At 34.8% G+C, this 18,881-nt stretch overlaps 1 protein-coding gene across 1 annotated transcript in view; it reads right to left on the reverse strand.

Annotated features, from left to right (window-relative positions):
• Nucleotides 1-18,881, reverse strand: part of Rock2 (Rho associated coiled-coil containing protein kinase 2) — a 142,439-nt gene that overhangs the window by 61,212 nt on the left and 62,346 nt on the right. Inside the window, exon 4 of the mRNA XM_076834028.2 lies at nt 5,103-5,240. Coding sequence (XP_076690143.1) covers nt 5,103-5,240 — 138 coding nt within the window. The remainder of the gene's footprint in view (nt 1-5,102; nt 5,241-18,881) is intronic.

Consider the following 18,881-nt stretch of genomic DNA (forward strand, 5'->3'; position numbering starts at 1 on the left):
TGTGTAAGGAGTATAAGTTACTAATAATAGTAAATATGCTGAATCTTGCAAGTAACAAGGCAATGTAATGAACACAATAACATCTTTTTTTCAAGCAAGCAACTGCCAGTTAAAACAAGTACAATATTTAGTATTTGCTTAAAATGTGGTAGAAGAAAACTTTTTACGCAATTAGTGGTAATATAAGCTTACTAAAAAATTTTTTTAGATGGGCAAAGTGGCACATGCCTGTAATCCCAGAGACTAAGCAGGCTGAGGTAGAAGGATCATAAATTCAAAGCCAATCTCAGCAACTCAGCAAAACCCTAAGCAACTTAGAAAGACTCTGTCTCAAAATAAAAAATAAAAAGGGATGTTGGTGGGTAAGCACCCCTGGGTTCAATCCCCAGTAACACAACAACAACAACAACCAAAAAAAAACATAAAACAACTTGCTTTGTTTACAAAGTAATCTGGTCCTTTCAATCAAATGTCAAAGGTGCATACTATGTGAACCATGAATTCCAATGCTAGGACCCTATTTGTGTGTGTGTGTGTGTGTGTGTGTGTGTGTGTGTGGGAAAGGGGCACCAAGGATTGAACTCAGGGAGCACTCAACCACTGAGTCACATCTCCAACCTCATTTTGTATTTTTATTGAGGGACAAGGTCTCACTGATTTGCTTAGCAGCTTGCTTTTGCTGAGGCTGGCTTTGAACTCACCATTCTGTCTCAGCCTCCCGAGCTATTGGGATTACAGGCATACACCACCGCACCCAACTTCTGCCAGGACCCTATTCTAAAGAAATAGTCATGAAATATTTATATACAACAGACAGATGGACAAGCACAGCTAATTCTATATCATGAGCAGAATTCATATAAGTCTGGAACACCCTGTTTCACCAGACAGAAAAGCAAACTATTAAAAACACCTAAGGCTCTGTCAAAAGGTCTCAGGAACCAATTTAAATATGATTACACTGGCCAAAGGTGTCATAACATAAGCCTCAACAGGGTGTTCAGAGGACTAAAATATATTAACTACATTTTTTTAGGTCCATGCATTCAAACTGATTCTACCCTCCCCCCCAAAACTGGTCACCCTTAAGAGATAAAAAGAAAACTATGTCCTTCCTTTTTGGAAACTGGTAAATATAGGGATATAATAAAGTTTTTGTCCTTCCAATGTGAACTATATCATGGAGTAACCAACTAGTAAATGGGGGAATATCTTTCTTATTAGAAACATTCCAGTCACTACAATTAAGGAGGAATGATGAAATTGAAACATCACCATTTTACAATCCTTAAAAGATCAAGACACTGATCAAAAATAATTATGATAACACAGGATAATCAGACATTGGCCTCCTGAAAGAAGAAAAATACTGCCTATGAAATAGCCTCCTAAAAATAAAATCTGAATTCAATCAAACCCTTTACTCTATCAATTTACAAAAATGCAAATGAGAGAGAAGCATGTTGAACTATATCACAAGGACAAAATTATCAAAATCCAGGTTTTCAACCTGGGGACAAAAAAACTATCAAAGAACAGGAATATTATAGCTTGAGAGACAAAAGGTAAAAGATAAACCTAAATTTTGAAAGTTTTTTAAAGGGAACAAAAAAATCAAGGGAGAGAAATGAATTACAGTAGATGGGGTAGAGAGAGAAGATGGGAGGAGAGGGGAGGGGGGATAGTAGAGGATAGGAAAGATAGCAGAATACAACAGTCACTAGTATGGCAATATGTAAAAACGTGGAAGTGTAACCGATGTGATTCTGCAATCTGTATACGGGGTAAAAATGGGAGTTCATAAACCACTTGAATCAAATGTATGAAATATGATATGTCAAGAGCTTTGTAATGTTTTGAACAACCAATTAAAAAAAAAAGTTTTTTAAATACCAAAAACTGGGTGGGGATTTAGCTCAGTAGTAGAGTGCTTGCGTTACATGTCTGAGATCCTAGATTTTATTTCCCCCAGCACTGCAAAAAAAAAAAAACAAAAAAAACAAACAAAAAAAAAAAAAACACTAAAATATTATACTTAGAGTACACATTTGGGGGATAAAACTGGAAAAGAAAGCAAGGAAGAGCTTACCATAAAAAGAGTTACGACAAAAATAAGGACTCTAGAAAAATACTAGTATCCTTAGAAAAACAGAACAAACTAGATAAACAGTTTAAAGAATAAAAAGTCCTCTCTACCAGCAAAAGAATAAGATTTTTAAATGTGCCAATATACATCTGTTGAATTTTTTAAAATCACACTAAAAACATATATGTAAGAAATATAGATGGACCAAAGAGTTATATTGCAGCATAATTTATGTAAGAAAAATGAAAAGAGCTACTTCCAGCAAACATAGTACACCAACAAATCATGGGACCATTTGTACAATTAAATACTGAATAGTCATTTAAAAATAGGAGCTGAGATTTGGAAAGTTATTTGAAATAATCCATTGAAACTGATTATATGCACACTCTCTGATCCATCAATTTCTCTGCAAGGTAGATCATCTAAAAGGAATGTGTGAACTTAGTCACCAAAAGCCATATGAAAGAAAATTCATAGCAGCATTATTCAAAACTGTCCAAAAAAAATAAAAAAAACCCAAAATAAAAACAATTCAAATGTCAATTAAGTGATGAATGAAGAAAATGTGGTATAACCAGACAACAGTACATAACTCAGCCAGGAAGGAACGAAGTGCTAATATATGTTATAATATGAATGAATGTTTAAAGATGTCACAAATACCACATCATATGATCCCATTTATATAATGTTATAGTTTGGGTCTCAAATGTCCCCCAAAGGCTCATGTGTTGAAGGCTTGATCCCCAATGCAGCACTGTTTAAAGGAGGGGCTTCAGGTAGGTACTTGGATCATGAGGGCTCTGACATCATCAATGCATTAATCCACTAATGATGAATAGCTTAATGGGCTATCTGGCAGGAGGAAGTAGGAACTTTTAAGAAGACGGGCCTAGTTAAAGGAAATAAATCAGTAGGGACCTACTTAAGGGTCCCCAGACCCATTCTCTTTCTGTCTCTGCTTCCTGGTTGCCATAAAGTGAGCAGCTCTGCCCCACAACACACTCCCCATCATGATGTTCTGCCTTATCACAAGCCCAGAAAAAAACAGAGTCAAGTGACCATGGATTGAAACCTTGATGCATTAAAATTTTCCTCCTTTTAAGTTAATTTTATCAGGTATTTGTCACAGCAATGGAGAGTTAACTAGCAAATATGAAATATCCAATATCCAGAAAAGGTAAATACATAGAGACATATTAGTAGTTGACAAGGGCTGGGTCAGAGAGAATTGAGAAATAACTGCCAAATGATTCAGAGGTTCTTTTGAGGATAACAACATTCTAGAATTAGGCAGTGGTAGTGATTAAACAACTCTGTGAATATATTTTTGAAAATGTGAGTAATTCAATTAATAAATAATGGGCTGGGGATGTGGCTCAAGTGGTAGCGCGTTCGCCTGGCATGCATGCGGCCCGGGTTCGATCCTCAGCACCACATACAAAGCAAAGATGTTGTGTTCGCCGATAACTAAAAAATAGATATTAAAAAATTCTCTCTCTCTCTCCCTCTCTTTAAAAAAAAAAAATAATAATAAATAAAAATAGGTCAGTCCCTTTGGCAAGTTTCCCCCCAAATTAAAACATTTCATACATGTAAGTGTAATGCTGCATGGCATATTAGTTAAAAAGAGAGAAACACATGAATACCACAGTCATAATCTGAATTACTTTTTCAATTGTACTATGTTTTTACTGTTGATTTGCTTTTGCAGATTATTTCAACTATTGAGAGATCCTTTCTTTCTCAATTAACATTTCAAAAGGATCCACCTAACAGAATTAAAGATCAAAAGATAGCAATATATGAAATAATATCTGGAAATAGCAATGAATATACGACTATAAAAGCAATTTAAAGCTAAACATGGAACAAATAATATTTTATAGTCATTCTTTAGTCAAGTAAATTATTGTGATACATAATTTGAAACAAAATTTTTAGTTTTAGCTGCACATACTAGAATTTCTAATAACTGGCTACATATAATCAACAAAATAAAGAGGAGGGGAGATTAAGACTAAATATTAAAAACAAAAAAACAAGAATAATGAGGTTTCAAATGCCATAGTCACAAGCCAGGTGAGGTGGCACACACCTGAAATCCCAGGAACTCAGAAGGCTGAAGTAGGAGGACCACAGGTTCAAAGCCAAGCCTCAGCAACTTAGTGAGGCCCTACACAACTTAGTAAGACCTTGTCTCAAAATAAAATATAGAAAGGACTGGAGATATAGCTCAGCATCCCTGGGCTTAATCCCCAGTACCATAAAAACATAAAAAGAAAAAGAAAGTCACTAATATGGCAATTTTTTTTTTTAAACCTCCACAGTGCCTTCCACAAGCAAGGTATCAAACTCCCAAGATCATTTAAATTTTCTGAACATGCAGTGGCATGTACCTAATCTTACTCATGGCACTTGTTCAAAAATGTGTGTGGATTTAGATATGTATTACAAAATCTTTAAGAGAAGTAAAACTGGTGCAAAACAGAACCAAAAATTTCTTAACCCATGTTCAAATAAGATGCAGAATCAGGAGTGCTAATACTATCTTAAATTATAGGCAATATACAAAGGACTGTAGGAGAATTTCCAATTGTTTAAGTAATTTTTTCCTGAGATAGGCTAATTAATGCAATAACAATTTCTAAATGATATTAATATGTATATATCCTTCCAAATGATACAATGAATTTACTATATTTCTATGATGTAAACCACAAGAAAAGGTAGGCAGGAGTAATGACATGTTGATGATCAAGCTAAATTTTTTACAGAAGAGAGTTAAAAAGGAAAAAGTTGCAAGTAATACTTCCATTCATTCATCAATTTTAAGTAATTATTACAGGTGTCTATACAGATACTGTTCAGGAACATTAAACAAGCATATTGACTCACTGAAAACAACTGTATTATTACTATGTAAGTGAGACCAAGGACTTTCAGCACATGAACTCTTATGAATAATAGCGCTTAAAAAAATAAAATAAACTGTAAAAGTTAGTATGCTTACCTGAACCACCCAGGGACTATTGGCAAAGGCCATAATATCTCTTTCTTCCCAGAAGAAAGCAGAATCTGATCTTTTTATCATTTCAAACTTACTAAGAAGCTTCATAGCATAAACCTTCTGTGATGCCTTATGACGAACCTGTGGAATTTTTAATCATAAAAATTATAAATAATTTTATGAGGAGAGTAAATAGATTATACTATAATCCTACTGTTAGTGACTTCTGCTGCAAAATAAATTGATCCTTAACTTTTTCTTTTTTTTTTTTTTGGATCCTTAACTATCAAAAAGTAAAAGCATATTCAACATAAAGGAGAAAATTTACAACAGCCTAAATATTTCATGAAACAGATAATTTTCAACATTGAGTTCAATATACCAGTATCTCATTTCTTCTAAATAAAGCTAAATTCATGAACTTTAATTCTTTTGTGTTAATCAGTCAATTTTTGGTGGGGGAGGGAGGGTTACCGGGATTGAATTTAGGGGCACTTAAGCACTGAGCCACATCCTCAGCCCTATTTTTTTCTGTATTTTATTTAGAGACAGGGTCTCACTGAGTTGCTTAGCGCCTTGCCATTACTGAGGCTGGCTTTGAAGTTGTGATCCTCCTGTCTCAGCCTCTCAAGCCTCTGGGATTATAGGCATGAGCCACTGTGCCCAGCAATCAGCCAATTTCAAGAATAAGATATTGTTAAATAAAAACAGCCAAGATAAGTCACTGGGGAAAACATTTATTTTTACTTGAAACATCCATGTGTACATCCTTCACTATCAGAACTTAAGTGAATCTAATAGATTTAGATATCTAAGAATAGCTGTGATTTTATTAATCCATCCTTATTTCTTTCTAGGTACCCTATTTAAAAGGTTAAAATATGGTTATTAGATCAATTTCTATCTTCCTTATTAAACTTTAAGTTCCACAAGGGCAAGAATGGTCTCTACTTTGGACTGCTCTTTTAATTCCCCAAACTTCCTTGCCACTGTAGTAGAGAGCAAATTATCTATTACAGAGTCAACAAATACTTAGTAAAGATTATAATAGTTAACCTTTATTGGAAAATTAATGATAAATAATTGCTAGCAGTTATAACTCAGTGTCTAACAGGACATCCAAAACTGAAAATCTCAAACTTCACCTTTGAATGTATTCCTCCCATAATATCTCCCAACCCCCCAATTTTGATAAATGGCAGCTTCCATCTTTTAGCTTGGACTAAAAAATTCTGTCAGTCAATCATTTCAATTCTACCTCAAATTGTTTCAAAATCTAACCATCCACTAGTTTCAGAATCTACTAACGATTTCCATTGCTACAACCCTGGCCCAACATCTTTTATTTCACTTATCAGCAAGTCTCAGCTAGGTTCCCTACTGTCACTCAAACCTACAACCTAATGATCCCTCTGAAACATAAACCTCTTCTGAACCCTCCTCTGCTTAAAACCCCCTAAGAGGCTTTCCCTGTCATCTTTCCATGTGCTATTCCTTCTGCCTGCAACCATCCTCTAGTCACACTCAGTTTCTTTTTTTTTATTATTGATTGTTCAAAACATTACAGAGCTCATGATATATCATCTTTCATACATTTGACTCGATTTATGAATTCCCATTTTTTTCCCCAAATACAAATTGCAGAATCACATTGGTTACACACTCACATTTTTACATAACGGCATATTAGTGACTGTTGTGTTCTGCTACCATTCCTATCCCCTATTATCCCCCCTCCCCTCCCCTCCCCTCCCATCTTCCCTCTCTACCTCCTCTGCTGTTGTTTAATTCTCTCCCTTTTTTCCCTCCTCCTTTCCCCTCACAACCTCTTATAATATTGTGTAACATTGAAGGTCTCCTACTTTTTCCATATGCTTTCCCTTCTCTCTCCCTTTCTCTCCCCCCTCTCGTCTTTGTTTAATGTTAGTCTTTTCCTCATGCTCATCCTTATATCAAAGAAGACATTTGGCATTTGTGTTTTAAGGATTGGCTAGCTTCGCTTAGCATAATCTGCTCTAATGCCATCCATTTCCCTGCAAATTCTATGATTTTGTCATTTTTTAGTGCTGCATAATATTCCATTGTGTATAGATGCCACATTTTTTTTATCCATTCATCTATTGAAGGGCATCTAGGTTGGTTCCACAGTCTAGCTATTGTGAATTGTGCCGCTATAATCATTGATGTGGCAGTATCCCTATAGTACGCTCTTTTAAGATCCTCAGGGAATAGTCCGAGAAGGGCGATAGCTGGGTCAAATGGTGGATCCATTCCCAGCTTTCCCAGGAATCTCCATACTGCTTTCCAAATTGGCCTCACCAATTTGCAGTCCCACCAGCAGTGTACAAGTGTACCCTTTTCCCCACATCCTCACCAACACTTATTCTTGTTTGACTTCATAATGGCTGCCAATCTTAATGGAGTGAGATGGTATCTTAGGGTGGTTTTGATTTGCATTTCTCTGACTGCTAGAGATGGTGAGCATTTTTTCATGTACTTGTTGATTGATTGTATGTCCTCCTCTGAGAAGTGTCTGTTCAGGTCCTTGGCCCATTTGTTGATTGGGTTATTTGTTATCTTATTGTTTAATTTTTTGAGTTCTTTGTATATTCTGGATATTAGGGCTCTATCTGAAGTGTGAGGAGTAAAGATTTGTTCCCAGGATGTAGGCTCCCTATTTACCTCTCTTATTGTTTCTTTTGCTGAGAAAAAACTTTTTAGTTTAAGTAAGTCCCATTTGTTTATTCTTGTAATTAACTCTTGGGCTATGGGCGTCCTATTAAGGAATTTGGAGCCCGACCCCACAGTATGTAGATCGTAGCTAACTTTTTCTTCTATCAGACGCAGTGTCTCTGATTTGATATCTAGCTCCTTGATCCATTTTGAGTTAACTTTTGTGCATGGCGAGAGAAAGGGATTCAGTTTCATTTTGTTGCATATGGATTTCCAATTTTCCCAGCACCATTTGTTGAAGATGCTATCCTTCCTCCATTGCATGTTTTTAGCCCCTTTATCAAATATAAGATAGTTGTAACTTTGTGGATTAGTCTTTGTGTCCTCTATTCTGTACCATTGGTCCACCTGCCTGTTTTGGTACCAGTACCACGCTGTTTTTGTTACTATTGCTTTGTAGTACAGTTTTAACTCTGGTATTGCTATACCTCCAGATTCACACTTCCTGCTTAGAATTGCTTTTGCTATTCTGGGTCTTTTGTTTTTCCATATGAATTTCATGATTGCTTTATCTATTTCTACAAGAAATGCCGTTGGGATTTTGACTGGCAAAGCATTAAACCTGTAGAGAACTTTGGGTAATATCACCATTTTGATGATCTCACACTCAGTTCCTTACTTCTCTCAAATCCCCGTTCAAATGCTGCCCTCTCAGAAACACATGATCTGATGGAGCTTCTGAAACTTTCAACTTGCTGTTTCCCTCTGCTGCCAGCACTGCTTCCTATTTCATTCTCCTATTTCATTCTCACAGCAATAGAATTTAACCCAATGAAAGCAAGGACTTTTATGTTTTTTCACTGTTTAATCCCCCATGCCTAGTTAATGCCTGGCACATAACAACCTTTTAATAAATATTTTCTGAAAGAAGAATTTATTGAGTACTTAGTAGGTGGCAGGCACCGTGGTTTTTCTTTTTCGGGCAGTTCTGAAGATTGAATTTGGGGTTGAATTCAGGGATTCACACATGCTAGACAAGCACTCTAACAATGAAGTACATACCCTTCCTTTTTAAAATTTTATTTTCTGATAGGGACTTACTAAATGCCCAGGCTGACCCTGAACTTGCAATCCTCTTGCCTCATCCTCATGTAGGTAGAATTAATTACAAGCATATGTGACACCATGACCAGCTCACTACATATTCTGAAACATGTATTTTCTTATTTCATCTTAATAGACCCAATGAGGTAATATTTCCCTGTTTCAAGTGACAAATATAAGGCACAGAGAAGTTAACTTGCCTGATGGCATAAAAAATGAAGCATTCAGAATCTATATGCTATTTCTACATATGTAAGCCCACGTTTAGGATGATTTCCCCCAAACACGGCCAGATTACATCTGCCAACTCAGTATTCCATTCACTTTGTGCTCCTTTTCCCTCAGAAGTATGCCAGTTTTTGATCACCCTACTCTTTTTTTGGGGGGGAAAAAAAAAAGCTAGGAGGAAATTAAGCCTCTGACCATAGTCTTCAGGGTCCTAAATGATCTACTTATGCCCAACTTCCCAATTTACATCTTGCTATTTTCATCTTGTTGCTATTTCATATACCTTCCTTCAACTCCTGTAATATAACAAACTTTTTCTCAGGATCTTTACATGTACTATAGAAAGCATTAGAAAACCCATCAGTCCTGGCCTCCACCTCTCTCCCAAGTATACTAGCTCCTTAATCACCTTGTTGAAACACAGAACTCCTCAAATGGTTTTCTGACCACATAACCCAAAGTAGGAGCTCACTATTCTCTACTTCAGAACTCCATTTGTTTTCTTCCTAGTATATCCAAAATTATAATTTGTTTCTTTGTACTTACTCCCTATCTACCATACAATGTCAACTCACCAAGGGCAGGGATTATTTCATAATGTTTTGTTCTTCAATGTCTCCTCAGTGCCAAGTTCAGTGTCAACATCAGCAATAAAAGACACTCACTAAATATCTGGTGAATTAATTAGTAACTTGATGTGACAGGTAAGACTAAATTTCCAGTTTAAATAAAGATTCAATAAGTAATGTTTCTATTTACTGCTTATCAAACACTATGCACATCTAGAATCAACATTATTGATAAAAATAAATGGAACACTTCTCTTCCCTAGAGGAGACAAGAAAGAACCATTTTACTTACAGATCAAATGCTACATAAAATGAATAAAATTTTAGAGAATCATTGTTTAATAAATCCAGTTTAATAGATAATAGTTAAATTATGTTTAATAGATAAAGTTTTCCCTCTAAGAACAGATAAGAAATTTTGTTACATGGAAATAACAAATCACTAATGGAAAACACAGATAATCCTAGCAAGGCACAATATACACCACTATTTATCATCCAGAGTCATGCATTTCTGGCTGTGATGGAATAACTGGTACTAGTGAGCTCTTTCATTGTAAACAACCATCAAACAGAAATATGAAACAACAGTTTCCAGGCTTTGTAAAATAAACAGCACAGACTTTGGTCCCTAAGAGAAGAGAATATCGACAAGTCAACCACCCTATAATGTCCCAGAAACTACTTGAAATATCCCAACCAGCGAATAGCAAAGCACAGCAATCCTGCTGAGACAAGGAAGCAGAGAGTTCAGAACAAATGAGGAATCTGGATTATGCCGGGGAGAAAACTGTAAAGTTAAGAGCTGTAAAAGAGGGAGATCAGATCCCTAGAAAGGATCAGCTACCTAGAGAGACAAAGTATCCCAGAGGATACCCCAACTGCTATGGGGTTGACAGCAGAATAGAACACTGCAAGTTAAGCAACACTGGAAAAACACTGGATTTCCAGTCAAACAAAATTGAAGAAACCCTGGTAATTACCTGGGCATCTAGGTGACACAGCTAAAGAAAGAACAATGCTCTAAAGTAGGGCCTACTCTAGCACTACCTAAAAAGGCTAATGGTAAAGTTCTGAAGATCAAAAAGATATAATTTGGGGAGGGGGGCTGTGGTTGTGGCTCAGCAGTAGAACACTAGCCTAGCACGTGTAAGGCCCTCTGTTTGATCCTCAGCATCACGTTAAAAAATAAATTAAAAAAATAAAGGTACAGTACCTTTGTGTCCAACTACAACTAAAACATAAATATTAAAAAAAAATTTAAAAAGATACAATTTGGAGGCTCAGTCCTACTGAGTTAAAAGAACTTGGTAAATACCATCATCTTTCTACACATCTACTTTTATAAAGTATAAAACTAGCCTGCACAAGTTAAGGGTAATCAGCAAGTAAATGAATATTAGGATGAAAACCAATACTCTTCAAAAAAATAAAAATGCTCAAAGAAATAAAGAAAAATTTATTAAAGAAATAAAGGACTATTAAAAAAACAACTAGAAATTTTCTACATGAAAATCACAATAACTGAAATGAAATATTCACCAGAAGGGCTTAACCATCAAGCAGACTGGATATCAGTGAACTTGAGCACAAAGCAATCTGAAGAACAAAGACAAAATAAATAAATGGAAATAAGCAGACTTGGGGGGCTCAAGGCAATTTTAAACAGTCTAAAATATGTGCATAAATGAATGGAGTAAACAATACAATTAAAAAACAAATTATCAACATTTAAAAAAAAAAGTCCTAAATTTTTCCCCCTTTCATATTATTAGAGATTGAACCCAGCACCTTCGATATGCTAGGCAAGTGCTGTTCTACTAAGCTACTTCCCAACTCTTCTCACATTTTTATATTGGGACAGGGTCTCACTCAGTTAAGGTGTCCAGGCTGCGCCCCCAACTTGTTGTCTTCCAGCTTCAGTCTCCCTACAGCTAGGATTTCAGGATCACCACACCTGGTTCCAAGGTTATACAGTTTAACTTTAAAACTAGAAAGGCCAAAAAATAAAAGGATGGAAGAAAATATACCATGAAAACAGCAAGAATAAGTTGGCTTTGAAATATAAGTATTAAGAAACAAGGAGGGTAATTTGGACAAAATAGGTAATTCATCAGGAAGGCCTAACAATTCTAAACGTGTACATCTTTAATAAATAACCTTGACAATTCATGAAGCAAACACTAACAGAAGTGAGAAGAAGGGAGGGAGAGGGAGGGAGGGAGAGAGAGGGAGGGAGGGAGGAAGGGAGGGAGAGAGGGAGAGAGAGAGAGAGAGAGAGAGAGAGAGAGAGAGAGAGAGAGAGAGAGATCCCATTTTCAGTTAAAAATTTTAATCTTCCCATGTCGGTACTTGAAAGAACAAATAGATAAAATATCCATATGGATATAAAGAAAATATACTCCAAAATGAAAAGTGCTTAATCAAATTTTAATTACAAGGGTTACTGGATTTAATTACAAAGGTTATTATAATACATTAAAGTGTTATCATTTCTCATTTTTAGATATTTTGAAACTTGAAGTATTTTGATACACTATAACTTCATGTGAAAAGAGGCCTAAATGCAAAGGGCCAACTAAGTGATAACAATATAACAGATTACAGTCATCTTCTATATTAAATTAGTAGGCTGGAATAGCGGCTCCCTTGATTATGTAGAGTCATCAAATTTATAGAATGCTGAAAATAAATGCAATGGAAAGCAATATGAAAACCCAGTAGGGGAGTAGATTAGGGAAGATCCTAGTCTTTCTTTAAAAAAAAAAAAGAGTGAGAGAAAGGAGAGAGAGGGAGAGAGAATTTCAACGTTTATTTCTTAGTATTTGGCGGACACAACATCTTTGTCTGTATGTGGTGCTGAGGATCGAACCCAGGCCACACGCATGCCAGGCGAGCGCGCTACAGCTTGAGCCACATCTCCAGCCTAGATCCTAGTCTTTAAACTAGAAATCTCTGCCACAGCAGATTAGATTAGATTTAAAAAAAAAAAAAAAAATTGTAGTTGTAGATGAGAAGAATGTCTTATTTTTATGTGGCACTAAGGATCAAACCCAGTGCCTTACGCATGCTAGGCAAGTGCTGTCACTGAGCTACAGCCCCAGCCCTAGATGAGATTTTTAATTGCTTTTTATTGAATTAGATTATCTCAAAGCAAATGAATATTCCAATGATATTATTAAAAAGTGAAGATAAATGTTAACAATATTACTAAAAATTTATTACTAACAATAAATGTTGAGATAATCCCTCTTCTATATATATATATAGATAGATAGATAGATAGATAGATTTTTTTTACACCATTCTTCAAACTTTCACTTATTCTAACAACAAATCAAATTTTGAATTGTTTCCTAATTTTATTACAAAAAGCAAATCATAAAACAAGTCAATTTATACAATATTATTATTTGTGGATGACAAAAATGGCACAAAGAATCTTGCTATAATGAATGGCTGTGAACAGAAGGTAAGCTGGTAGAAAAGTTAAAATTTAAAAATTTTAAATAGCAACATTTACATGTAATATAACTTAACAAACAAAAAACCTAGAAGGAAACAGCCGTTTCATTCAAATAAACAAAAAGTTAGACATAACAGTCAAAAGATTAGTTCTGAATATGAGAAAAATGTTCATCATTTCACTTTTGGTGATGTGAAAATACTCTCCACTCTGTACTTGCTCAGCCCTCACCATTATCTAACATACGAGATATGTGATATTTGCCTCACAAGTTCCTTCAGGAACAGAAAGCATTCACTATAGACTGCCTAGAGGTTTGTACAGTGCTAAATAGTCTGATTCAACTGTCCAATATTGAACTTTCCATTCAGTAAATCATTGTCTATATCCATATAATATCTACAAAACTTTGAATATGAAAAGAATGTTTTGGCTAGATGGTATGATTCATCAGACCTGAATTTCACTTAAATTGCTTGGACAGGACAGTTATCAGCTCAAAATACAAAATGTGGGAACCACCAGTTGTGGTCTTTCTTACAACTCTAATTTATGGAGAAAACATTAAGAGGCAATACTCTTCTTATTCATGCCAAATGTCTACACCATACCTTTAAAATTCATTAGCAGTAATGTTATAAAGTACCACAATAAGTGCTGTTACTTTAGGAAAGCTGGTTTCCATTGATCTTCCTCTGAGGATGTCTCTGAGTTATTCTATTATAATCTCCCTCAGCATCTCTGTAGATTCCCCTTTATTCTCCAACTCCTTTTCCTTTATTCAATATAGATGGATAGATACATGAACAAACAGTCAGATATAGCAGCTATTCATTATCATACTATGCAGAGTCACGTTTAAAAACAGATGTCAACAAACCTAGGCAGAGGCCTAGATATTTTTTAACTATATGGTCATTTTATTTAATCTCTAAATTTCAGTGACTTCATCTATGTAAGAATTCATGCAGTTGCTGCAAATATAAAATGAGAAAACCATTATACAGACTTAGCATACAGAATACTTTCTATGAAAATGTCAGCTAATTTCACCACTGACAAATGGAAGATAGTTTGTTCACTTACAAAGTTAAACATGTTTCCCTGTCACTAATCTACCTGAAGGACACAAACAATGTTCCAAGTCTTATAATTGTTACAGAAAAGACTTGTCATATTCCTCACGTTAAATGTTAAAGTGAATGAGTGAGAAAAAAAAAAAACAACCCACTATCTAATTTTAGACTATTTATAAAAGGGGGAAAAAGAAAAAAGAAAGGGGAGGAGTCCCAGCTGATTAGAATTTTGAGCGATTTTTACTTGTTTGTTTGTATTTTCTGTAGCTTATATACACTGATTTCTTAAAAAAAAAAAAAAAAAAAAAAGAAAAGAAAAGAAAGAAAGAAAGAAAAAGAAACGAAACTTACATAGATAAGACAGTCCTATGTGTAGATACAGACATGCTTAGAGGATCCTAAAACGGACCTGCTGGAACACTCAGGGACAAAAGCAATTTAAAACCATTATAACCAAAGCACCTCATTTGAAGCTTTCAAGTTTATTGTTTTTATCAAAAATTATTTTTGATTTTTTATAAGAAGATGCAGTGCATCTATTTGATAGATCCAGAAGGGTTACTTTCTTCTGCTAATGAAACTTACACTACACATGCAAGAAAAAAATGTCACTTTTACTGTTTGTGGCAGCCACGATTAAATAGCAGATACAAGAATTAAAAAACATGGAGGGAGTTCCTTTTTGCAATTCAGAAATAACCCTATAAGCAGTTAAGGACCAGTTGTATCCCCAAAGAAAAGAAAGAATCAAAAGGCTGAATTCAAATGAGAAGGATTGGGTAATCATGCCCTATATTCTATCCTTTAGTTGATTCTACTTAAAAGGTAGGTTTAAAATTCATTAAAAGCAAGTCAATAGGTGTCCAGGGATGCAACCTGAGCCCAGGGATCAAGAAGGAACAGTCAATTTCCCTTTGATGAAGGCTCTCTACATTCAAGGTTTTGTGCTATAAAGGATATAAAGGATGAGATGAATCCAATCCCAGAGATGCACCTGGTGTATACACATACACATACACACACGTTACCAATCCACAGGGCTGAACTGACAAATGGTTACATAGTAAGGGTTGCCCTTTTCTCTATACTGCCTTACAAATATTCTTTTTAAATTGTGTACTTAACTAAAGAAGATAATATTCCCAGATATGATGAGGAGTTATTGATTCCTGGTGGGAACACCAAAAGTACTTGAAAGACACAGTTCTCTCCCTTAGAAAGTTTATAATACAAAAGAAGCAATCAAAGAAGCTTACATATAAACTAAAAGGCATAATATGATAAATGAAAATAAAACAATTAAAGAACACAGGGAGAAACCACATTCAGATCAAAGGTAGAAGAGTAAAAGAAAAAAAAAGAGTGAAAGTTTTCTTTTAAAAAGAGTTATTGACAGAGCAAAACTGTATGATTGAAAAAAACAGGAAAAAACAAAAAGCATGAGAAATGATAATGGAGCACAAAGGGGAAGTTAAGGGCTAAAAGATAAAATCAGTGATGTCTTAAAAGAGGGCCTACAAGAAAAGGACGGAGATTTAATATTGGTAGGGAAGGGATCCATTATACGCAGAGGGGAGATAATGAATGTATTTTAGAAGGGTCAATTTGGTAGCCGTTACATTAGTCAGATGAGATTTAAAATTCCCATTCTTTAAGTTAATATAAGGAGGTACAGAAATAATGAAAACAAAACAAGTATGCTAGGAAAGTCTCACAATAGATTCCACTATATCCACACCAGGAATGGGAGTAGAAATGGTTCATGGTTCACGGTCCATGACAATGTAAGGACATAATGTATGAGGGAACAGTCTACCAAACAGTAACATGGGTCCAGCTGAGTTTAGACTGCATGAATTTGCAGAAAATTTAATAAGCCTGGTCTTGATTATTTTCTCCATCAGTACTTCACAGCTTGAGATCAACAGTAACAATGATGGAAATTTTTTATTTAGCAAAAGTGAAAAACATGGCAAACACAAAAATGCAGCATAATGAGAGGGCAGCCCTGAATGCTGAAAAAAATAAAACAAAAGTGGAGACACTGAATAAGGCAAAAACAGGACTTACTAAAAAAATCACATACAAGGGATAAAGGAAAGAAATCAATTCTGACTCCCCTCTGGCTTTTGTTTGCTTGCTTGTTTGGCTTCAGCAACTAGTTTGATGCTGCAGCCATTTACTAAGTTGGGGAGTAAGAAAAGGAATAGGAGGAAAAACAGAGGAGATCGAGCACTTTAATTTCATGTTTTAAGCATCTATGACACATCTTAATAAGGATGTCAAATAAGTCACTGTGCGTATGAACTCAAGAATGAAGTAGAAAGTTCTGAGTAATAGTTATAAATGCAGCCTATATATTGTATTTAAAGTCACAGGAATACATAAGCCCACCATGAAAGAGTATGCAAATAAAAGAAGTAAGAATGGCCACTGAGAACTACAATATTTTAAGGTAAGCTGAAGAATAAACCAGAAAGGAAACTGACCAGTCAGAATAGGTAAAATAGGGAAAAGTGATGCTTCAAGAAAAGAGAAAAAGACGGTCGTGACCACATACAAAGAGACTATGCACTGGAATCCTCTGCCTAAATTCAAATCTCAACTCTGCCATTCAGTAATTACATGAACTTCTGAAGATTAATTATGCTATCTGTGGAACTGAATTACCCCTTTTGCAAAATGGGCATCATGGTAATGATAATAATTTTTATCTAGAAAGACTTGTGAAAATTGGTAACTGTATACAAATTGCCCCCAATGTTGAAACTGCTACAAAAACATGTGCTACCATTTATTGTGGACGTAAAAACCAGGGCTGGGGTTGCAGCTCAGTAGTAGAGCACTCATCTACCCATGTGCAAGGCACTGGCTTCAATCCTCAGCACGACATATAAATAAATAAATAAATGTACAACTACAACTAAAAAAAACCATAACCATGTATATGATTCTTTAATACAGATATACTTAACACACACATATATTACACATATCCTTAGAAATGGAAAAGTTAGCAAACTATGCATCAAACTAATAAACAATAGATATCTCAGCAATGGGTCTATAGGTTTATTTAAAAAAATATAATATTTACTTACTCTCTCATTATTCAACTATGAACAATAAATTTAAAAAATTATTAACTTTAGAGGAGAATTAGCACTGATCTGATTTTTCTAACTCCACAGGGAAAGATTTTTTACTTTCTTAGAATGAAAATAACTAGGATAAAATAATTTGACACTAAATAATTTGACACTAATTTTGAGACAGCCTCCAACTGCTTCTAGTCATCAAAGCAGTAAAAGGATAGATACCAACAGGCTGGTTACTGAAAACTGACAAGACTTTAACCTTGGCCTTCAGCTTCTAGAGTTTGTGAGAAAACAAATCCCTGTTGTTTTAGCCTTGCAGCCTGAAGTAGTGTTATGGCAGCCCTAGATGTACACTAATACATAGGTATAGATCTGAAAGTTAGAATAAGACTTCTGACTATTTAAAACCCACCTAAATCCATGACAAAGAAACTGACATCAGTATTAAAAGCTAGTATTTCCTGAGCTGTCAGTCACCACACGGCACTAGGTCTATACTAAGAACTACATATGTATGACCTAATTTAGTCCTCACAAAAAAATGTTATAAAGTAAATTCTATTACTAATGCCACTTCAAGATGAGAACAGTGCAGCTTTGATGACAGCAAATCAATATATCATGGAATGGAAACAAGAAACATAAGTAGTTGACTCTGGCTCCTTTCTACAGAACCAGAGTATTTTAATCAAAAATGTCTATTAAAAATTTATCATTATTACCTTAACTACAAAAAAAATTTTATTTAAACCAACAAGTTGGATTACTACTTTTAGTGTTTAATTAAACTCAACAAGCTTATAATATATATTTTCATTGTGTCAAATACTATTCTAGATTTTTTCCATATTTAACTCATTAATGGTCATAACAACCCATGAACTATATTCATATTAGTATCTTTATCTTAAAAATGAGGAAACTGAGTCACGGGGACTAAATAGTTGTCTAAGGCCATATGTTGATAATTAATCAAGAAGTCTAACTATACAGTTCACTCTTAATCAGAATAATATACTGAATTCTATTTTTTTCCGTAAAAATGAGATGTGGAAAAGATCCAAACAGAATAGGATCCAAGAGCAAAAATGATATCATATAAAAATGATTCATTTGATAGATTTTTTATTAAAAAATAAATTTGCACCTTCTTTCTAGGTGAGGGAGAAAGTAAGTTAAGCAAATTTTGCCATCTTGGAATTATAGAACTTTTCAATCTGATAAAAAAAAAAAATGCCTTTTCAGATGAGAAAATTTACCACCAAAGAAGTTAAATGATTTGGCACTTCCCTGGCTTACAATTTCACATGCTGTTCTTGAGTTTCAACTCCACCTCAACCTCATGTCTTCAAGTAGCTAACTCCTTTCTGTCTTAACTCAGATGTCACTTTCTCACAGTAAGACCTTCACTATGTCCTCAATCTCAATTAGGGACATCCTTCCATTGTTCTTTCTCATAGCATCCAGATCTTTCCTTTTATAGTATTTACCACAGTATGAAACAATTTTACTTGCTTAATCTTCACCTCCTCCTAGAATCCCCACTTTGAAAAAGGTTATATGCTTAG

The sequence above is a fragment of the Callospermophilus lateralis genome, chromosome 14 (assembly GCF_048772815.1).
Source record: "Callospermophilus lateralis isolate mCalLat2 chromosome 14, mCalLat2.hap1, whole genome shotgun sequence".
In the NCBI taxonomy this organism is placed as follows: Eukaryota; Metazoa; Chordata; class Mammalia; order Rodentia; family Sciuridae; genus Callospermophilus; species Callospermophilus lateralis.